Below are 23799 nucleotides of genomic sequence, written 5' to 3' on the forward strand. Positions count from 1 at the left end.
ATGTAAGACTGAAAGACATCACGATAACCTGACTTTGAAGTTTCTTTTTCACACTTATAACAAATACTAGATCCTGATGCTCAAAACTCACCTGTGCAGCTCTGCAGTTTCTGAACAAATGCTCTAGATACTGGGATTGGCTGGGGAAATTTCAAGAAGAAACAGGCAGGAAGATCAACACTGTTGGCACTGGTGATTGAGGAGAAGGAAGGGGTCCTTCAAAAAAAAGAGGGTGGAAGGGTTGGATTTTGACTTCATATGAAAATGAAAAACCCAAACCCCCCTTTTTTTTTTTTGAGACAGAGTTTCCCTCTTAATGCCCAGGCTAGAGTACAATGGCGCAATCTTGGCTCACTGCAACCTCTGCCTCCCGGGTTCAAGGGATTCTGCTATCTCAGCCTTGAGAGTAGCTGGGATTACAGGTGCCCACCACCACACCCAGCTAATTTTTGTATTGTTAGTAGAGACAGGGTTTCACCATGTTGGCCAGGCTGGTCTCAAACTCCTGACCTCAGGTAATCCACCTGCCTCGCCTCCCAAAGTGCTGGGATTACAGGCATGAGCCACCACTCCTGGCCACAAACACCTATTCTTAAACATGTATGTATCACACAGACACATGAGTACAAACTCTCAAAAGCTCACTCTGTGAAACTTCCCCAAATTCCCAAACATGCTATTGGTTAATGCTGTAGTATTTTATTAAACATTTATCCTGAGGCGTGTTCTCCAGTTACTACTCCAATGTAACTTCAAATGAACATAAGATAAAAGAGGGCACTCATTAAACCAGAGGAATTAGCACAGTTCTCTTCTTTCCCTCTCAGTGCAGAGAATGTGTTCTATGAGCAGACTTTGGAGAGGAACACTCAGATATCGAACAAAAGAGAAATCAATGAATGGATAAAACAAAAGGCCAACCTCTAGAAATTCAAGTAGGGTAAGAGCCAGGTTAAAACTTGTTCCATGCTGCACTTTGAGAAAAATTGACTTTGCTAGTCTAAAATTATATTTAACTTACCATTTATTGTCAACTGGATGCGACCCCATAATTAATGGTGCAATTGGGAGTTTGTACATAGCAGATGTTCCTTCAATTGTCACTGATGCATTCATGCCCAAAGATCGAGAAACTGGGGATAGGAAAGAAAAAGGGTATTCCTCAAAGTAATACAAATGACGGGGATCACAGTATGTTTTAAAAGGTTAATTTTTGCAATATTTGTCAGCCATAATTTATCAGATGCTGTTATTCCCTTATTTATTTTATTTTATTTTATTTTTTTGAGACGGAGTCTCGCTCTATTGCCCAGGGTGGAGTGCAGCGGCACAATCTCGGCTCACTGCAAGCTCCACCTCCCGGGTTCACACCATTCTCCTGCCTCAGTCACCCGAGTAGCTGGAACTACAAGCGCCTGTCACCATGCCCGGCTAATTTTTTGCATTTTTATAGAGACGGGGTTTCACCATATTAGCCAGGATGGTCTCGATCTGCTGACCTCGTGATTCACCCACCTCGGCCTCCCAAAGTGCTGGGATTACAGGCATGAGTCACCGCACCCGGCCTTTTTTTTTGAGACAGCCTGTAGTTCCTATAAAACTTAGAAATCAGGCCAGGCGTGGTGGCTCACGCCTGTAATCCCAGCACTTTGGGAGGCTAAGGCGGATGGATCACAAGGTCAGGGGTTCAAGACCAGCCTGCAGAATATGGTGAAACCGCATCTCTACTAAAAACACAAAAATTAGCCAGGTGCAGTGACAGGCGCCTGTAATCCCAGCTACTCAAGAGGCTGAGGCAGGAGAATCACGTGAACCCAGGGGGCGGAGTTTGCAGTGAGCCAAAATCACGCCACTGCACTCCAGCCTGGGCGACAGAGTGAGACTCTGTCTGGAAAAAAAAAAAAAAAATAGAAATCCTGGAAGTTACCTTTCTAACCAACCAATAATTATTTTTGTCAGTAAATAAAACACAAAAACAATGCAGTCCAAAAACATCATTTTTGAAGGGCTCAGTATCAATATTTACTTATTTTTTCCTCAGAATGCATTTAAGTAGGATCATAATAAAAGGACAGGCTGGTGCACTGGCTCATACCTGTAATCCTAGCACTCTGGGGGGCCAACGCAGGAGGATGGCTTGAGCCCAGGGCTTCGGGGGCTGCAGTGAGCTGTGATCAAATCACTGTACTCCAGCCTGGGCAACACAGTGAGACCTACCCTGTTCCCCATGCCAAATTATAATAACAATAAAGGAGCCTGACACTGAGGCTCACGCCTGTAATCCTAGCACTTTGGGAGGCCAAGACAGGTGGATCACTTCAGGTAAGGAGTTCAAGACCAGCTTGGTCAACATAGTAAAACCCCATCTCTACTAAAAATACAAGAATTAGCTGGGTATGGTGGTGCACGCCTGTAGTCCCAGCTACTTGGGAGGCTGAGGCAGGAGAATCGCTTGAACACAGGAGATGTAGGTTGCAGTGAGCTGAGATCACACCACTGCACTCCAGCCTGGGTGACAGAGTGAGACTCCATCTTAAATAAATAAATAAACAAAGAAACGAACAATAAAGGGATGGAGTCAATGAGGGAAGCTACAAAGGGACCTAAGGAGGTATTAGTCCATTTCACTTTTTTTTTCTGTTTGAGATGGAGTTTTGCTCTTGTTGCCCAGGCTGGAGTGCAATGGTGCAATCTCGGCTCATTGCAACCTCCGCCTTCTGGGTTCAAGCAATACTCCTGCCTCAGCTTCCTGAGTAGCTGGGATTACAGGCATGCACCACCACACCTGGCTAATTTTGTATTTTTAGTAGAGACAGGGTTTCTCCATGTTGGTTAGGCTGGTCTCAAACTCCTAACCTCAGGTGATTCGCCCACCTCAGCCTCCCAAAGTGGTGAGATTACAGGCGTGAGCCACCATGCCCGGCAGTCTATTTCTCTTTATCTTTTCTTGTATTAAGGGCAAACAGAAAATAACGTCCATTACTATAGTTCTTTAATTTAGAAAACTAACTTCACTTTTTTTTTTTTGATCAGTAACTCACTACATTGCCCAGACTGGAGTACCATGACTGTTTACAGGCACGATCATGGTATGCTACAGTCTCAAACTCCTGGGCTCAAGCAATCCTCCTGCCCAAACCTCCCAAGTAGCTAGAACTACAGGCATAAACCACCATGCCCATCCTTCTTTACTTTTAAAACAGTAAGTAAGCTGATTATCTCAGGTCAGATGGTTGATATCTCTTCTTATGACTCACTCATTTACTTATTTATTCAAAATACTTTCTTTTTTTGAGATGGAGGCTCACTCTGTCACCCAGACTAGAGTGCAGTGGCACGATCTTGGCTCACTGCAACCTCCGCCTCCCGGGTTCAAGTGATTCTCCTGCCTTACCCTCCTGAGTAGTTGGGATTACAGGCACGCGCCACCATGCCCAAGCAATTTTTGTATTTTTAGTAGAGACAGGGTTTCACCATGTTGGTCAGATTGGTCTCGAACTCCTGACCTTGTGATCTGCCCACCTCAGCCTCCCAAAGTGCTGGGATTACAGGCGTGAGCCACTGTGCCCAGCCCAAAAGTACTTACTAAGCTTCTACTATGTATGTGTGTATATTTGTATTGTGTATATACCTATGTGTGTATGTACTTGTGAACCGATGTATACATATGTGTGTGAGGTGTTGTGTGTATAAGGTGCAAATGGTAAGGTCAGCAAACTCATTAGAGAATAGCAAACCAGAAATTAAAGGCAACCTGGGCACCGAACAAAATCTTTAATTCCTTTAAAATTAAAGTCTTACCATTATTCTCATGCAAAATGATGGGAGATGCAGTCTTGTCATCCAGCAGGTCAGAAGGAGAGACATAGTACTTGAGGTTCATTAAATGACCTATGAAAAAGAAAACTCATAACTGTATCTTTATCAGGTAAATTACAAACACAGAAAAACATAAACATTTATTATATAAACCTATATTCAAGAAAGTAGTTTAACATATATGAAGAGTCAAGCTCCAAAACAGCTTATGAAATATGGCAGGCATGGTGGCTCACAACTGTAATCCTGGCACTTTGGGAGGCTGCGGCAAAAGGATCACTTGAGTCCAGGAGTTTGAGACCAGCATGGGCAACACAGTGAGACTCCATCTCTAAAAGTAATAATAATAGGCTGGGCACAATGGCTAATGCCTGTAATCCTAGCACTTTGGGAGGTGAGGCAGGTGAATCACCTGAGGTAAGAAGTTCAAGACCAGCGTGGCCAACATGGTGAAACCCTGTCTCTACTAAAAATACAAAACATTGGCCAGGCGCGGTGGCTCATGCCTGTAATCCCACAACTTTGGGAGGCTAAGGCAGGTTGATCACAAGGTCAGGACATCAAGACCATCCTGACTAACATGGTGAAACCCCGTCTTGACTAAAAATACAAAAAATTAGCTGGGCATGGTGGCATGCGCCTGCAGTCTCAGCTACATGAGAGGCTGAGGCAGGAGAATCGCTTGAACCCGGGAGGCGGAGGTTACAGTGAGCTGAGATCGCGCCACTGCACTCCAGCCTTGGCAACAGAGTGACACTCCATCTCAAAAATAACAATAATAATAATAATAATTAGCCTGGCCTGCTGGTGAGTGCCTGTAGTCCTAGCTACTCAGGAAGATAAGGTGGGAGGTCAAGGATACAATGAGCCGTGATCGTGCCACTGCACTCCAGCCTGGAAGGCAAAGCAAGACCCTGTCTGAAAAAATACAAATAAAAAACAAAGAACTATGACAGGCGCCCAGGTGGGGTGGCACACGCCTGTAATGCCAGCACTTTGGGACGCCAAGGTGGGCAGATCACGAGGTCAGGAGATCAAGACCAGCCCGGCCAGCATGGTGAAACCGCGTATCTACTAAAAACACAAAAAACTAGCCAGGCATGGTGGCACATGCCTGTAGTACCAGCTACTTGGGAGGCTGCAACAGAAGAATTGCTTGAACCCGGGAGGTAGAGGTTGGAGTGAGCTAAGATCAAGCTACTGCACTCCAGCCTGGGCGACAGAGCAAGACTCCATCTCAAAAAAAAAAAAAAGACATATGACAGAAGATTAAGTATGGATTCTGGGACTAACAATTTATTTCACACAATTGATTTAAAAAAAAAAAAAAGGCCACGTGAACTGGCTCACACTTATAATCCCAACACTTTGGGAGGCTGAGGCCAGAGGATCACTTGAAGCCAGGAGTTCAAGTCTAGAGTGAGTTATGACTGCACCACTGCACTCTAGCCTAGACAACATAGTGAGACCCCCATCTCTAAAAAAATTGTTAAAGTGGCATGGTGGCACTTGACTGAAGTCCCAGCTACTCGGGGCTAAGGTGGGAAGATCACTTAAGCCCAAGAGTTAAGGGCTGAAGTGAGCTATGTTCCTGCCATTGTACTTCAGTCAGAGGGACAGAGAAAGGCTCTGTCTCAAAAACAAAACAAACAAACAAAAATGGGAAGGATAGGTATTGACAGCTTAGAAATCATCACGAAAAGGTCAGGCGCAGTGGCTCATGCCTATAATCCCATCACTTTGGGAGGCCAAGGCAGGCAGCTCACCTAGGGTCCGGAGTTTGAGACCAGCCTGGCCAACACAGTGAAACCCCGTCTCTGGTACAAATACAAAAATTAGCCAGGCATAGTGGCACGTGCCTGTAATCCCAGCTACATGGGAGGCTGAGGCAGGAGAATTGCTGGAACCCGGGATGCAGAGGTTGCAATGAGCCAAGATCGCACCACTGTACTCCAGCCTAGGAGACAGAGTGAGACTCTGCCTCAAAAAAAAAAAAAAAAAAAAAGAAAGAAATCATCACGAAATACACAAATATCTTAATTTTCTCCCTCTGCTTTATATGTTTATAAACCCAACATGAGGCCAGGCGCCTATAATCCCAACCCTTTGCAATGCAGTGGCAGGAAGATCACTTGATCCCAGTTCAAGACCAGCCTAGGCAACTTAGTAACACCATGTTTCCATAAAACAATAAAAATTAGCCAGGCATGGTATCCTGCACCTGTAGTCCCAGCTACTCAGGAAACTGAGTTGGGAGGATTGTTTGGGCCCAGGAGGTTGAGGCTGGAGTGAGTCATGATTGCACGACTGCACTCCAGCCTGGGCAACAGAGCAAGACCCTGTCTCAGAAATAAATAAATAGGACTAGTGCAGTGGCTAATACCTGTTTGTAATCCCAGCACTTTGGGCAGCTGATGAGGGAGGATCATTTGAGGTCAGGAATTTGAGACCAGCCTGGCCAACATGGTGAACCCCATCTCTACTAAAAATACAAAAATTAGTTGAGTGTGGTGGCACATGCCTATAATCCCAGCTACTCGGGAGGCTGAGGCACAAGAATCGCTTGAACCCGGGAGGCAGAGGTTGCAGTGAGCCAAAATTCTGCCACTGCACTCCAGCCTGGTGAGAGCCTGTCTCAAGAAAAATAAACAGGCCAGACGCGGTGGCTCAAGCCTGTAATCCCAGCACTTTGGGAGGCCGAGATGGGCGGATCACAAGGTCAGGAGATCCAGACCATTCTGGCTAACACGGTGAAACCCCGTCCCTACTAAAAAAATACAAAAAAAAAAAACTAGCCGGGCGAGGTGGCAGGCGCCTGTAGTCCCAGCTACTTGGGAGGCTGAGGCAGGAGAATGGCGTAAACCCCGGAGGCGGAGCTTGCAGTGAGCCGAGATCCGGTCACTGCACTCCAGCCTGGGCGACAGAGCAAGACTCCACCTCAAAAAAAAAAAAGGAAAGAAAAATAAACAAAATAAAAAATAAATAAATGGGCTAGATGCAGTGGCTCATGCCTGTAATCCCAGCACTTTGGGAGACCAAGGTAGGTCGATCAGTTGAGGTGAGGAGTTCAGGACCAGCCTGGCCAAGACAGTGAAACCCTGTCTCTACCAACAATAGAATAAATTAGCTGGCTATTGCGGTGCACACCTGTAATCCCAGCTACTCAGGAGGCTGAGGCATGAGATTCACTTGAGCCTAGGAGGTGGAGGGAGCAGTAAGCTGAGATCATGGCACTGCATTCCAGCCTGGGCGACAAAGTGAGACTCTGTCTCAAAAAAATAAAATAAACAAACAAACAAACTAAAGGTGAAATGAAAAGTAATGAACCTCAACTTAAATTACACATGTTTCTAAACAAGCAAAATAGGATCACATACCCCCACTTCTTGGTGTGAGATAGCCAACACTTCCATGAAGAATCTTATCCAAGGGACCAGCATTAGTTGCTTTCCTGTAAGACAAGTGATCTATGTTTGCTTATATTTAATGCCTGATGGTCTTGGTACACACTGTGATATGGAGTTCACCTCTCCAAAGTCTTTTTTTTTTTTTTTGAGACGGAGTTTCGCTCTTGTTGCCCAGGTTGGAGTGCAGTGGCACAATCTGAGCTCACTGCAACCTCCACTTCCCAGGTTCAAGTGATTCTCCTGCCTCAGCCTCCCGAGTAGCTGGGATTACAGGCGCCCGCCACCACGCCCGGCTAATTTTTTGTATTTTTAGTAGAGACGGGGTTTCACCATGTTGGACAAGCTGGTCTCGAACTCATGACCTCAGGTAATCCGCCCGCCTCGGCCTCCCAAAGTGCTGGGATTACAGGCGTGAGCCACCACGCCCAGCCCAAAGTCTTATAATACTATCATAATGGTTCTGTCTTGTAATTGAGCATATAGCAAGTGTATTTAACCTCCAAAGTAAAGGGATTATTTCCAAGTACACACCAGTATGTAGTATGGTGAACAAAAATTACACTTAGACTATTATTTCTCAGATGGGACTCCATGGAGTCTGATGAGTCTTTAGACAAAACCTATGGTAACCAACAACTTAATGATACTGATGCTCAGAAGTTCAAATACAATCATCATTTCGGAAGAGAAAGGACCTATATCATACAAGCTTAATAGAGATGTATAAAATAGGACCCTAATCTCCTTGGAGAAAAACTCAAGGGATCATGTAGAATTAAGGTTTTACAAGTCTTACCAGTACATAATTGCCATTTTAGAAAGATCTTGTTCTAAGGATTGGAGAGCCAAGTACATTTTAGTCTTCAGTTTGCTGGAGAGTAGATGAGAAGAACATGAGTTAATAGTTGAAAATTATGACCGGGCGAAGTGGCTCACGCCTGTAATCCCAGCACTTTGGGAGGCTGAGGCGGGCAGATCACCCAAGGTCAGGAGTTTGAGACCAGCCTAGCCAACATGGCAAAACTCCGTCTCTACTAAAAATACAAAAAGTAGCCGAGTGTGGCTAATAGGGCATGGCTCACGCCTATAATCCTAGCAATGTGGGAAGCCGAGGTGGGCAGATTGCCTGAGCTCAGGAGTTTGAGACCAGCCTGGGGAACACGGTGAAACCCCGTCTCTAATAAAATACAAAAAAAAAAAAAATTAGCCAGGCGTGGCAGCATGCATCTATAGTCCCAGCTACTTGGGAGGCTGAGGCAGAATTGCTTGAACCCGGGAGGTGGAGGTTGCAGTGAGCCAAGATTGTGCCATTGCACTCCAGCCTGGTGGCAGAGCAAGACTTCATCTCAAAAAAAAAACCTCAAAAAACAAAAAAAAAACTGCCCAGGTGCGGTGGCTCATGCCTGTAATCCCAGCACTTTGGGAGGCCGAGGCAGGTGGATCACATGAGGTCAGGGGTTTGAGACCAGCCTGACCAACATGGTAAAACCCCTTCTCTACTAAAACTACAAAAATTAGCCAGGCGGCCGGGCGCAGTGACTCACCCCTGTAATCCCAGCACTCTGAGAGGCCACGGCGGGTGGATCAAGGTGTCAGGAGTGCGAGACCAGCCTGGCCAAGATGGTGAAACAACCCGCCTCTACTAAAAATGCAAAACTTAGCCAGGTGCGGTGGCCGGCGCCTTTAATCCCAGCTACTCAGGAGGCTGAGACAGGAGAATCACTTGAACCCAGGAGGCTGCGGTTGCAGTGAGCCGAGATAGCACCACTGCACTGCAGCCTGGGCGACAAAGCAAGATTCCGTCTCAAAAAAAAAAAAAAATTAGCCGGGTGTAATGGTGCATACCTGTAATCCCAGCTACTCAGAAGGAGGAGGCAGGAGAACTGCTTGAACCCAGGAGGCGGAGGCTGCAGTGAGCTGAGGTTGTGCCACTGCACTCCAGCCTGGGTGACAGAGCGACGCTCCGTATTAAAAAAAAAAAAAATTAAAACATTAATTCTTGACCTGACCTCAGGTGGTCCACCCACCTCAGCCTCCCAAAGTGCCAGGATTAAAAGCGTAAGCCACTGTGCCCAGCCTAAAACATTAATTTTTAAAATAAAATTATTTTTGTCACTACATAATTTTTTTTTGAGACAGCATCTCACTGTCAACTGGGCTGGAGCACAGTGGCACAATCACTGCTCACTGCACCCTCAAACTACTAATTTGAAGTGATCGTCCCACCTTAGCCTCCCAAGTAGCTGGGACTACAGGCACTCACCACCACCCATCTAAGCTGTTGTTGTTGTCTTTCTGCTAGAGACAGGGTCTCACTATGTTGCCAAGGCTGGTATTGATCTCTGAGCTCAAGAAATCTTGCTGTCTTGGCCTCCCAGTGTGCTGGGATTAGAGGCATGGGCCACTTTGACTGGCTTCACTACTATTAAAGCCTATTTTTAGCACTTCAAAGCTTATTTTCTTTTTTTTTTTTTTTTTTTTTTTTTTTTTTTTTTTTTTTTTTTTTTTTGAGACGGAGTCTCGCTCTGTCGCCCAGGCTGGAGTGCAGTGACCGGATCTCAGCTCACTGCAAGCTCCGCCTCCCGGGTTTACGCCATTCTCCTGCCTCAGCCTCCCGAGTAGCTGGGACTACAGGCGCCCACCACCTCGCCCGGCTAATTTTTTGTATTTTTTAGTAGAGACGGGGTTTCACCGGGTTAGCCAGGATGGTCTCGATCTCCTGACCTCGTGATCCGCCCATCTCGGCCTCCCAAAGTGCTGGGATTACAGGCTTGAGCCACCGCGCCCGGCCCAAAGCTTATTTTCATCTCTGTTTTTAAAACTCAAATAGGTTAATAGAATCCCAGGTAGGTTAAAAGTAGAATTAAAGCCAGTTCCACAACAACTAATTCCTTTCAGCCTGGAAATTGGAATGTTGGACATCTCAAAGATAATATTCTGTCTTCCAGCATTATGATCAATTAATGCAGGCACTGCCTATTGAAGATATCTTTGAAAAGCCTAACGTTGGAAGCTGAGCTACAGATTACAGTGTAAGTAGAAACTAGGAGTGACAAATAGTAGAAGACTTGGCAAATTTCTAGGCATAAGGTGGCTTATAGATTTATACTGATTTTTCCAAACAAAAGCAAAAATATTAAAAATACTTACTTGTCCCCTGGAAGGTTATACAGATTAACAAGGCCCTTAAGGTGCTTAGAAAATTCATCAAAATTTTTTTCCCTATAAGGAGTTCACGGGAGAGGGGAAAGAGAGGAAAATACAACATAAAATTACTACTCCATCTTCCAACAAAGTGCCAAAAATCACAGCTATATAAAACTGATTTTAACAATCGGCTTTAACTGTTTTCCTCAAAAGTTTTCTAGCATCAACGAAAAGTAGCAAAAGAAAAGAAAATATTTTCCTTTGTCTCTCTGCTCCATTTTTGCTGGAGAAGGTACCAATAAACAGTGTGAAAGTTAAAAGGAAGGTGGTCAAAACCTCTCTACCAGGTAGTTTTATTAGCTCCCAAGTAATGAAACCTGATTTAAATCAATTATTAACAACTTTCCTTTCTTTTTTTTTTGAGAGAGTCTCAATTTGTTGCCCAGGTTGGAGTGCAGTGGCACCATCTCGGCTCACTGCAAGCTCTGCCTCCTGGGTTCACGCCACTCTCCTGCCTCAGCCTCCCAAGTAGCTGGGACTACAGGCACGCACCACCATGCCTGGCTAATTTTTTGTATTTTTAGTAGAGACGGGGTTTCACCGTGTTAGCCAGGATGGTCTTGATCTCCTGACCTCGTGATCCACCCGCCTCGACCTCCCAAAGTGCTGGGATTACAGGCATGAGCCACCGCGCCCGGCTCTTTTCCCTTTTTATTAATGTTTTTGTAGAGATGGGGTTTCCCTATGTTGCCCAGGCCAGACTCTAATTCCAGGACTTAAGCAATGCTCTCACTTCAACCTCTCATGTGGCTGGGACTACAGGTGTGCACCACCACACCCAGCTCCTTTCCTCCAAATATGTAATTGAATTTGGATGTCAACAGAAATGAAACTTTTGATTGCAGAGATAATGAGAAGAAAATAAATTAGGAAGGGCCGGGCACAGGGGCTTATGCCTGTAATCCCGGCACTTTGGGAGGCCGAGGCGGGTGGATCACGAGGTCAGAACATCGAGACCATCCTGGCTAACATGGTGAAACCCCATCTCTACTAAAAATATTTTTAAAAATTAGCCAGGTGTGATGGCGGGCACCTGTAGTCCCAGCTACTACTCAGGAGGCTGAGACAGGAGAATGGCATGAACCCGGGAGGTGGAGCTTGTAGTGAGCCAAGATCACGCCACTGCACTCCAGCCTGGGGGACAGAGCAAGACTGTCTCAAAAAAAAAAAAAAAGAACGAAAATAAATTGGGAAGACATAACACTTGTGGGTATACAGCAACATGAGAGCAAAGATGAGAGGGAAAATAAATACTAGGACAGAGATGGAGACCCAGAGAAAAGGTAGTGGGTACCCTGGAGGCAAACTACCCATTAGAAAATATTGCTATGACCAGATCTACCCCAGAAAAAATAAACTACTACCATGACCTCTGGCTTTCTAGGACCAAATATTCATGCTTTGATTCTCAGCCAAATGGGTTTTTGTGGATAGGTTTAGGAATCCAATACATCTCCAGAATTCTAACTCTTGATATCTTTTTTCAAACTTGAAAAAAAAAGCTCTCTGGAAAGCTAAACTGCCATGACAAGGTCAGACACTTGAGCAGACATTCTGTGAGCATTTACTGAGCACTTACAGTCCACAGTGCTATTAAGAGAGTAAAAAGAAACAAGAGTAGCAGCAAAATATATTCTTTACCTTAATATTACCATCTATACTAAATGACTAAATATCAGGTAAAAGTCAACATTGTTTCTTTTTTTTTTTTTTCTTTTTTGAGACAGAGTCTCACTCTGTCCACCAGGCTGGAGTGTGATGGCATGGCACGATCTCAGCTCACTGCAACTTCTCCCTCCTAAGTTCCTGAGATTCTCTAGCCTCAACCTCCTGTGTAGCTGGAATTACAGATGAGCACCACCACACTGAGCTAATTTTTTGTATTTTTAGTAGAGAGAAGGTTTCACCACACCCAGATAATACAAAAATTAGCCGGGCATAATGGCAGGTACCTGTAATCCCAGCTACTCAGGAGGCTACAGCAGGAAAATCGCTTGAACCCGGGAGGTGGACGCTGCAGTGAGCCAAGATCGTGCCACTGCACTGGGCAACAGAGTGAGATACCATCTCAAAAAAAAAAAAAAAGAAAAAAAGGCCAGGCGCAGTGGCTCACGCCTGTAATCCCAGCACTTTGGGATGCAGAGGCGGGTGGATCACGAGGTCAGGAGATCGAGACCATCCTGGCTAACATGATGAAATCCCATCTCTACTAAAAATACAAAAAATTAGCCGGGCGTGTGGCAGGCACCTGAAGTCCCAGCTACTCGGGAGGCTGAAGCAGGAGAATGGCGTGAACCCGGGAGGCGGAGCTTGCAGTGAGCAGAGATCGTGCCACTGCACTCCAGCCTGGACGACAGAGCGAGACTCCGTCTCAAAAACAAAAAAAAAGAAAAGAAAAAAAAAAAACACTTTCACACACACACACACACACACACCTTATTTTCTCAATGTGAACACTCTAAGACATCCTCATGTGGTACCTGAGAACTCCGCTATGCTCAAAACAAAGGGTATGTAATAACTTCCTTAAATTCCCCAAAAGTCTTAATTCTGAGTTTAAATTTAAGTACAGATATTTCCACTCAAAAGAAAAGTGAAAAAATCCACCACGTGCTAAAAGTGACTGTTTTCAAGCCTAGCACTTTTCCTGTAACACAAGTATACCTTCTAAATGAAACAATTTTTCCCAAAATCAAAGCGAAAAAGTTATTCTCATGGTATTATACTCAATTATCAAGCCTTCCCTGATTCAATGATTACTTACTATTTATTTTGTTCCACACACAATTCTTTTTTTTTTGAGACAGTCTCACTCCATCACCCAGGCTGGAGTGCAGTGATGTGATCCCAGCTCACTGCAATCTCCACCTCCCAGGCTCAAGCCATTTTGTACCTCAGACTCCCAAGTAGCTGGGATTACATATGTGAGCCACTACGCTCAGCTAACTTTTTTTTTTCTTTTTTGAGACAGTTTTGCTCTTATTGCCCAGGCTGGACTGTAATGGCATGATCTTGGCTCACCACAACTTCTGCCTCCCAGGTTCAAGCGATTCTCCTGCCTCAGCCTCCCAAGTAGCTGGGATTACAAGCATGCACCACCACACACGGCTAATTTAGTATTTTTAGGGACGGAGTTTCTCCATGTTGGTCAGGCTGGGATCCGCCTGCCTTAGCCTCCCAAAGTGCTGGGATTACAGGCATGAGCCACCGCGCCCAGCTTCACACTCCGCTAATTTTTGTATGTTTTGTAGAGACAGAGTTTCGCCAGGCTGGCTAGGATGGTCTTGAACTCCTGGCCTCAAGTGATCTGCCCACTTCAACCTCCCAAATTGTTGGGATTATAGGCATGAGCCACCACCCCCAGCTATATGGAATTCCTAAACCTAGATCGGCAATTCCAACCAGGGGTGATTTTGCACCCCAGGGGACATGGTTGTGACAACTAAGGAGATAACTACCGGCAACTAATGAAGAGGCAAGGGATGCTATTAAACATAACAGAATAAACCAGGCCGCCCAGGAGCAAAAAATTTCCAATCCAAATTGTCATTAGTACCAAGTTTAAGAGACCCTGGGATATCTTTCTGTTGGGAAACTGAGGCAAAATAAGAAAAAAAAATTAAAAATTAAAAAAATAGGGGCCAGGCGCAGTGGTTCACGCCTATAATCCCAGCACTTTGGGAGGCCGAGGTGGGCAGATCACGAGGTCAGGAGATCAGACCATCCTGGCTAACACAAGTGAAACCCCATCTCTACTAAAAATAGAAGAAGTTAGCCAGGCGTGGTGGTGGGCGCCTATAGTCCCAGCTACTTGGGAGGCTGAGGCAGGAAAATGGCATGAATCCGGGAGGTGGAGCTTGCAGTGAGTCGAGACCACGCCACTGCACTCCATCCTGGGTGACAGAGCGAGACTCTGTCTCAAAAAAAAAAAAAAAAATAGGCCTGGCACAGTGGCTCACACCTGTAATCCCAGCACTTTGGGAGGCTGAGGCGGGCAGATCATCTGAGGTCAGGAGTTAGAGATCAGCCTGGGCAAAATGGTGAAACCCCATCTCTACTAAAAATACAAAATTAGCCAGGCGTGGTGGCACATGCCTGTAATCCCAGATACTCGGGAGGCTGAGGCAGGAGAATCGCTTGAACCTCGGAGGTGGAGGATGTGGTGAGCCGAGATCACACCACTGCACTCCAGCCTGGGCAACAAGAGTAAATCTCCATCTCACCAAAAAAAAAAAAAAAAAAAATTTAAAAAATAGAAAAGGGGGCCGGGCGCAGTGGCTCAAGCCTGTAATCCCAGCACTTTGGGAGGCCGAGACGGGCGGATCACAATGTCAGGAGATCAAGACCATCCTGGCTAACATGGTGAAACCCCGTCTCTACTAAAAATACAAAATCTAGCCAGGTGAGGTGGCGGGCGCCTGTAGTCCCAGCTACTCGGGAGGCTGAGGCAGGAGAATGGCGTGAACCTGGGAGGCGGAGCTTGCAGTGAGCTGAGATCCGGCCACTGCACTCCAGCCTGGGTGACAGAGCGAGACTCCATCTCAAAAAAAAAGAAAAAAAAATAGAAAAGGGGCCAGGTGCTCAGTGAGCCAAGACTGCACCATTATACTCCAGCCTGGGTAATAAGAACAAAACTCCGTCTCAAAAAAACAAAAGAAAAGGGCCCAGCATGATGGCTCACAACTCTAATCCCAGCACTTTGGGAGACGTGAGGTCAGGAGTTCGAGATCAGCCTGGCCAACATGGCGAAACCTCGTCTCTATTTTTGTTGTTGTTGTTTTTTTTGAGACAGTCTTGCTCTGTGCCTGGGCTAGAATGCAGTGGCGTGATCTCGGCTCACTGAAAGCTCTGCCTCCTGGGTTCACGCCATTCTCCTGCCTCAGCCTCCTGAGTAGCTGGGACTACAGGCGCCCACCACCACGCCTGGCTAATTTTTTGTATTTTTAGTAGAGATGGGGTTTCACCGTGTTAGCCAGGATGGTCTCGATCTCCTGACCTCTTAGATTTGCCCGCCTTGGCCTCCCAAAGTGCTGAGATTACAGGTGTGAGCCACTGCGCCCGGCCCTTATTATTTTTTTTTTTTAAGATGGAGTCTTGCTCTGTCACCCAGGCTGGAGTGCAGTGGCACGATCTCAGCTCACTGCAACCTCCGCCTCCGAGGTTCAAGCAATTTTCTGCCTCAGCCTCATGGGTAGCTGGGATTACAGGTACTGGCCACCACGCCCAGCTAATTTTTTTTTTTTTTTTTTGAGACGGCGTCTTGCTCTGTCACCCAGGTTGGAGTGCAGTGGTGAGATCTCGGCTCACTGCAAGCTCTGCCTCCCGGGTTCACGCCACTCTCCTGCCTCAGCCTCCCGAGTAGCTGGGACCACAGATGCCCACCACCACACCCAGCTAATTTTTTTTTTTTTTTTAGTAGGGATGGGGTTTCACCGTGTTAGCCAGGATGATCTCGATCTCCTGACCTCATGATCCACCCGCCTCAGCCTCCCAAAGTGCTGGGATTACAGGTGTGATCCTAAATTTTATATTTTTAATAGGGATGGGGTTTCACCATCTTGGCCAGGCTGGTCTTGAACTCCTGACCCCGTGGATCCACCCGCCTCAGCCTTCCAAAGTGCTGGGATTACAGGTGTGAGCCACCGCACCCAGCCACCTTGTCTCTATTAAAAATACAAAAATTAGCCAGGCGTGGTGGCACACATATGCAGTCCCAGCCACTTAGGAGGCTGAGGCAGGAAAATTGCTTGAACCTAGGAGGCAGAGGTTGCAGTGAGCTGAGATCGTGCTACTGCACTCCACCCTGGGCGATAGAGCAAGACTCCATCTCAAAAAAAAAAAAAAAAAAAAAAGCCCTGGGATAGAGTAGGGTGAAAAGCTATGCTATGTCAATTCAGGACGTGATTAAGTACAGACCTTAAAAGTCTTTGCCCAAGAAAATAAACTTGTTCCTGAGGAGAATAACTTCTGACCAGTCTTAAAACCTAGCTGTAAAGAACAGCACTGTCTGTCAATATCAAGGAATATAAATCTTATTTGCTCACCTTAGCTGCTGTACAAGCTCCGGACAGCTCTGAAATCAAAGAAATTATGTTAAAACATTAAAACTACTTTAGCAACTTTGAAGATATCAAAAGTCTTTCTCTTTCTATAGCACATGTTTTACAGCAAAACCGTTAAAACTACAGATAGTCCTCATATTAAAATATTAAAAAGCACCTTCTTCCTACTTGGTGAACCATAGGATTACGGTGAGAAATTTAAAATCAAAGCATATGAAATAGTTTTTAAAGGAATCAACTTTCAGTAGCTTGTTTAAAACATTAAGAACTCTAATGCCATACATGGAATTCATATCAAATTGTCTGGTTACACACATTTTACATTCATCTCTATTACAGAATTTTTCAGATCATCTGTTCTTGATTATAATCTCTTTGAGGGTAGGAACCCTGAGTCATTTATTTCTGTATCCCCAGCACCTATTGTTCAATTGCGGCTCACGTTTGTTGATATGAAATGAAAGGGGTTCCCGCCGGGTGCAGTGGCTCACGCCTATAATCCCAACACTTTGAGAGGCTGAGGTGGGTGGATCACTTGAGGTCAGGAGCTAGCGAACAGCCTGGCCAACATAGAGAAACTCCATCTCTACTAAAAATACAAAAATTAGCCAGGCGTGGTGGCATACACCTATAATCCCAGCTACTTGGGAGGCTGAGGCAGGAGAATCACTTGAGTCCAGGAGGCGGAGATTACACTGAGCCGAGATCATGCCACTGCACTACAGCCTGGACAACAGAATGAGATTCTGCCTCAAAAAAAAAAAAAAAAAAAAAAAAAAGAAGACATAAAAGAAAAGAAAAGAAAAAAGAAAAGAAGGAAGGAAGGAAGGAAGGAAGGAAGGAAGGAAGGAAGGAAGGAAAAGAAAAGGTTTCCTATGGTGTTTCCACTGGTCAAAGTCTTTGGATGATGTCAGAGATGGGACCCATGTTTTCTAAATTCCATTCTATAGCTGTTGATTTTGTAGTCCATCACATCATCTCTACAGTGGCTCATGAAAAAACCTAAACCCAAGCTATTTAAACCCCACCAATTAATTTTAAAATTAATGTCCCTACATAAACCCCACAGATTCCAGTGAAATATCAACAACACATACCACAGGATTCTCCCCATGGTGAGCCACTTTTACATCACAAAGCTGTCCTGCAGGATCTAACTGCACTTCCACATAGAACATATCTGACGTGATGTAACATTCAGTGCCACTGGCACTGAGATGAGAGCCCAGTCTAGCAGGAACAAATCAAAACAAAAATTAATAGAAGACACATAAATAAAGCCACCCAAAGTTAACACTAAGTTAAACGTTTCTGCCTACAGAAAGACTACTTACCCATTCTGTCTTGCTATGGACTCCAAACGATCAGTCATTGCTGGTAAAGATGTTACTATAAGAGGATGAAAAAAGGAAGTCACAAAGAATGCTCCAAATAACTTAAATGGTATTCTTTGAAGACAGAAAGATTAATCCTTCCAAAACCATAAATATATTGAGTAGTTCAAATGCTTGTAATGTGCATAAAGTTTATTGGTAAGGGTTACCTGTGGCCTATGCAGTACTAAAGGTCAAAAAAAAAGATCTATTCGAAAAATTACTGGAGCTTTCTCCTCTCCTGTTTTCATTGCTCCTTATGTGGGACAAGCTACCTTTAACTTAAGATACATTTATCTGCTAATGATAGAATAAGGAAGATTAACATTAAAACTAACATAAAAACAAATACTCAACATTAACAACACCATTAATCACAACAGTCAAAAGGTTAAAACAATCCAAGTGTCCACTAGCGGATGAATGGATAAACGAAATGTATATATGTAGAAAGGAGTATTTTTCAACCTTAAAAAAGGAAGAAATTCTAATAAATGCTTCAAAATAGATGAATCTTGAAGACATTATGTTAAGTGAAATAAGCCAGTCACAAAAGGACAAATATGGTATGATTCCACTTATATCAGGTATACAGAGTAGTCAAATTCATAAAGAAAGGAAGCAGAATGGTGGCTGCCAGGGACTGGGGGAAGGCGGGAATGAGACATTACAGAATGTAAGCTTGGGAAGATGAGTGAAGTTTTACAGATTGAGAGTGGTGATGATTATACAATAAATGAATATACTGGCCGGGCGCGGTGGCTCAAGCCTGTAATCCCAGCACTTTGGGAGGCCGAGGCGGGTGGATCACGAGGTCAGGAGATCGAGACTATCCTGGCTAACATGGTGAAACCCCGTCTCTACTAAAAATACAAAAAAAAAAAAAACTAGCCGGGCGTGGTGGCGGGCGCCTGTAGTCTCAGCTACTTGGGAGGCTGAGGCGGGAGAATGGCGTGAACCTGGGAGGCGGAGCTTGCAGTGAGCCGAGATCACGCCACTGCATTCCAGCCTGGGAGCACAGCGAGACTCCCTCTCAAAAAAAAAAAAAAAAATAAATGAATATACTTAATGCTACTGAACTATATACTTAGAAGCAGAGAAAATGGTAAATTTTACGTTATCTATATTTTACCACAATTAAAACAGAAAAAAAGGCCTGGTACGGTGGCTGACGCCTGTAATCCCAGCACTTTCAGAGGCCGAGGCGGGCGGATCACAAGGTCAGGGGTTCGACCAACATGGTGAAACCCTGTCTCTAATAAAAATACAAAAATTAGCTGGGCATGGTGGTGCACACCTGTAATCCCAGCTACTCAAGAGGCGGAGGCAAGAGAATCGCTTGAACCCAGGAGGCAGTGGTTGCAATGAGCAGAGATGGCGCCACTGCACTCCAGCCTGGGTGACACAGCGACTCTGTCTCAAAAAAAAAAAAAAAAAGAAAAAAAAAAGATAAAGAAAATAACACTCAGTCTCTACTAAAAATACAAAATTAGCCAGGCATGGTGGCATATGCCTGTAATCCCAGCTACTTGGGAGGCTGAGGCAGAAAAATCACTTGAACCCAGGAGACAGAGGTTGTGGTGAGCCGAGATTCCACCATTGCACTCCTGAGACCAGGCAAAGTAGCTCACACCTCTAATCCCAACACTTTGGGAGGCCAAGGCAGGCAGATTACCTGAAGTCAGGAGTCCAAGACCACCCTGGCCAACATGGCAAAACCCCATCTCTACTAAAAATCCAGAAATTAGCCGAGCGTGGTAATGGGCACCTGTAATCCCAGTTACTTAAGAGGCTGAGGCAGAAGAATCACTTGAACCCAGGAAACGGAGGTTGTAGTGAGCAGAGATCACGCCACTGCACTCCAGCCTAGGCGACAGAGTGAGACACCGTCTCCAAAGAAGAAGAAAAAAAAAAAAAACCTCAGCTGAATTAGGTTCATTTCCAGTGGATCAAAGTAAAATCTGTTTTTACTTTCATTATTCCCAAAAAATAGAATTAGTCATTATAAGCATGAATAATCAAGCTCATGACTTATATTTTACATTTATTTTTCCGGAAATTTGCTCCATAAACATCGTAAAAATCTTTTTAGAGTAAAATGTCCATCTTCTAGCCAGGCATGGTAGCTCATGCCTGTAATCCCAGCAATTTGGGAGGCCGAGGCAGGTGGATCACGAGGTCAGGAGATCGATACCATCCTGGCTAATGCGGTGAAACCCCATCTCTACTAAAAATACAAAAAATTAGCCAGGCATGGTGGGATGCACCTGTAGTCCCAGCTGCTTGGGAGGCTGAGCCAGGAGAATCGCTTGAACCCAGGAAGTGGAGGTTGCAGGGAGCCAAGATTGTGCCACTGCACTCCAGCCTGGGAGACAGAGTGAGACTGTGTCTTAAAACAAACAAACAAAAAAAAACGTCGCCAGGTGCAGTGGCTCACACCTGTGATCCCAGCACTTTGGGAGGCCAAGGCGGGTGAATCACCTGAGGTTGAGAGATCAAGACCAGCCTGACCAACATGAAAAACCCTGTCTCTACTAAAAATACAAAATTAGCCGGGCATGATGGCATATGCCCGTAATCCCAGCTACTTGGGAGGCCGAGGCAGAAGAATCACTTGAACCCAGGAGGCAGAGGTTGTCGTAAGCTGAGATTCCACCATTGCACTCCAGCCAGGGCAACAAGAGTGAAACTCTGTCTCAAAAAAAAAAAAAAAGTCCATCTTCTTATCAAGATTAATCAGAAAAAAACATGTGAAGAAAAAAAAAAACTTTGCCGGGCGTGGTGGCTCACGCCTGTAATCCCAGCACTTTGGGAGGCCGAGGCGGGTGGATCACGAGGTCAGGAGATCGAGACCATCCTGGCTAACACGGTGAAACCCCATCTCTACTAAAAAATAGAAAAAAATTAGCCGGGCGTGGTGGCGGGTGCCAGTAGTCCCAGCTACTCCAGAGGCTGAGGCACAAGAATGGCGTGAACCCAGGAGGCGGAGCTTGCAGTGAGCCAAGATTGTGCCACTGCACTCCAGCCTGGGCGACACAGCAAGACTCCGTCTCAAAAAAAAAAAAAAAAAAAAAAAAAACCAAAAAAAAAACCTTTTCCCAGGTATCTCTTTTTTTTTTTTTATTTGAGACAGAGTCTCGCCCTGTTGCCCAGGCTGGACTGCAATGGTGTGATTTCGGCTCATTGCAACCTCCGGCTCCCCAGTTCACTATTCTCCTGCCTCAGCCTCCCAAGAAGCTGGGATTATAGGTGCCCACCACCACGCCCAGCTAATTTTGTATTTTTAGTAGAGACAGTATTTTTAGTAGATACTAAAAACATGATTCTATACAGCTACTCAGGAGGCTGGGACTCCCGCCACCATGCCCGGCTAATTTTTGTATTTTAAGTGGAGATGGGGTTTCACCACGTTGGCCAAAGCTGATCTCAAACTCCTGACCTTGTGATCCGCCCACCTCAGCCTCCCAAAGTGCTGGGATTACAGGAGTGAGCCACCACACCTGACCTCCCCAGGTATCTTATATTACCCTTCATCATTTATCTTTTAATCTCTATCATCCTCCAAAACAGGATCGAAAATAAATGTTTCAAACTATAGCAAAAAGCTCATTCTAACTCCATAAATGAATGCAAGAGCAATATCTAGTATATAAAGTAGACCTACCTCAATTTATACTTCAAGTCTAAGTATAAAATGGTCCTTCTTAAACTGGGGGTTTTGTGAAATCAGCATATTTCAAAAGCGTTTACAAACCTTTGAGAGCCTTCTGCAATGTCTCCAAACAGCTGACCAAATGTTGATGCCCTCCAGAACTCATCACAACCCTCTTCTCCTGTGTCAAGTGGGAAAATATTTGAGGTGAAAATTAACCAGGCCAACAGTGTTTTGGGTAAACATACACATTATCCTAGTAGTAATATTGCAGGACAGTCTATAGACTCAAAATAGGCTACAGACTTTGTAGACTATATAGAGTAACACTGATCTACAAGTGTTACTCTGTCCATCCATCCAAAGGAAGAAAAATCCATATACATGAGTGTAGAAAAAGGTATTCCTCAGCCAGGCACAGGCTCATGCCTGTAATTCTACCACACTGGGAGGCCAAAGCTGAATAATCACTTGAGTCCAGGAGTTCGAGACCAGCCAAGGCGAGATAGAGAGATCCTGTTTCTATTTAGTTAAAAACAAAAAAGAAAAGGAAAAACATATTTCCACATCTAAAACAAGAAAACCTTTACAGAAATATTAGGAAGAATCAAAATGTAATAGATGAGATCTGCCTCCTGTGGAAGTGACTATATGCTAAGATATAAACAGTTAAATAAGATGGCTCAGGAGATTTGGTAGTGTACAAATTTAACAAGGTGATTTGCATGTAATCTGAGAAACACAACCAAATTTTAGGAAAATGAGATTGACTCTAAAAAATAGAACATGTAGGCTGGGTGCGGTGGCTCACGCCTGCAATCCTAGCACTTTGGGAGGCCAAGGCAGGTGGATCATGAGGTCATGAGGTCAAGAGATCGAGACCATCCTGGTCAACATGGTGAAACTCCGTCTCTACCAAAAATACAAAAATTATCCGGGTGTGGTGGCGCATGCCTGTAGTGCCAGCTACTCAAGAGGCTGAAGCAGGAGAATCGCTTGAACCTGGGAGGCAGAGGTTGCAGTGAGCTGAGATCGTGCCACTGCACTCCAGCCTGGCAACAGAGCGAGAATCTGTCTTGGAAAAAAAAAAAAAAAGAAACAGAAAAGACACAGAACATGCAGTCCAGAAAAGGGACTTCCAAAGAACAAAAAACTTAGTCCAGTTTTCCTAATGCTATCCAGTGAAGAAGTTCCCCTCTGAAAAACATTCCATTCCCTAAAAATGTGAACAATTTTCTGGTATAAGGATAGTTTTCCAGGCTTTTCCATGTTGCAAATAAATCTATCTCACTGCTCTAATTCTCCCTTACAAAACAAAGTAATTTATTAATAATCTGAAATCTCTTGATTCTTGACAGGAGAAGAGGTGCTCTGGTCAATGAATACCAGTATTATGAAAACTGGAAAACTAAACGTTTTGTTATAAATTAATAAATAAGCATATAATATGTCAGTTGTTGAAAACTCTTTTTTTGTTGTTTTATGAGATGGAGTCTCGCTCTGATGCCCAGGCTGGAGTGCAGTAGCGTGATCTCCGCTCACTGCAACCTCCACCTCCTGGGTTCAAGCAATTCTCCTGTCTCAGCCTCCCGAGTAGCTGGGACTACAGGCACCTGCCACCACAACTGGCTAATTTTGTCTTTTTAGTAGAGACAGGGTTTCACCTTGTTGGTCAGGCTGGTCTCGAACTCCTGACCTCAGGTGATTCACTCACCTCGGCCACCCAAAGTGCTGGGATTACACGTGTGAACCACCACGCCCGGCCACGAAAACTCTATAAAACCTTAACATACCCATAAAATTAGGTTTCTGAATTTGCAAAACTGACAAGTAGACATGGAAAGTCATGGTGACCAAACCAAGATAGTGGTACCCAAACAGAGGGCCTTAATAGCCACCTGGAATCCTTCTATCTCACAATGTCTCTCTAATGACAGTATCATTTACAGAACATATTTCAAGCTAGAATTTGGTTGCCTTAAGGAATAAAAATGACAACTTGGGCCAGGCGCAGTGGCTCACACCTGTAATCACAGCACTTTGAGAGGCTGAAGTGGGTGGATCACAAGGTCAGGAGTTCAAGACCAGCCTGGCTAACACGGTGAAACCCCATCTCCACTAAAAATACAAAAATTAGCTGGGCATGGTGGCGGGAGCCCCAACCTCCTGAGTAGCTGTACAGAATCACTTGAACCCAGGAGACAGAGGATGCAGTGAGCCAAGATCCTGCCACTGCACTCCAGCCTGGGCGACAGACGGAGACTCCATCTTAAAAAAAA

General features: G+C 44.9%; 1 protein-coding gene across 1 annotated transcript in view; it reads right to left on the reverse strand.

Annotated features, from left to right (window-relative positions):
• The window catches only part of MED1 (mediator complex subunit 1), a 50681-nt gene that overhangs the window by 20306 nt on the left and 6576 nt on the right, over nt 1-23799 (reverse strand). Inside the window, exons 3-12 of the mRNA XM_025363649.1 lie at nt 21623-21701; nt 17830-17884; nt 17593-17725; nt 16478-16506; nt 10377-10448; nt 8023-8097; nt 7197-7270; nt 3802-3891; nt 1022-1133; nt 92-216 (exon numbers count right to left, since the gene is read on the reverse strand). Coding sequence (XP_025219434.1) covers nt 92-216; nt 1022-1133; nt 3802-3891; nt 7197-7270; nt 8023-8097; nt 10377-10448; nt 16478-16506; nt 17593-17725; nt 17830-17884; nt 21623-21701 — 844 coding nt within the window. The remainder of the gene's footprint in view (nt 1-91; nt 217-1021; nt 1134-3801; nt 3892-7196; nt 7271-8022; nt 8098-10376; nt 10449-16477; nt 16507-17592; nt 17726-17829; nt 17885-21622; nt 21702-23799) is intronic.

Source organism: Theropithecus gelada, chromosome 16 (genome assembly GCF_003255815.1).
Source record: "Theropithecus gelada isolate Dixy chromosome 16, Tgel_1.0, whole genome shotgun sequence".
Classification (NCBI taxonomy): Eukaryota; Metazoa; Chordata; class Mammalia; order Primates; family Cercopithecidae; genus Theropithecus; species Theropithecus gelada.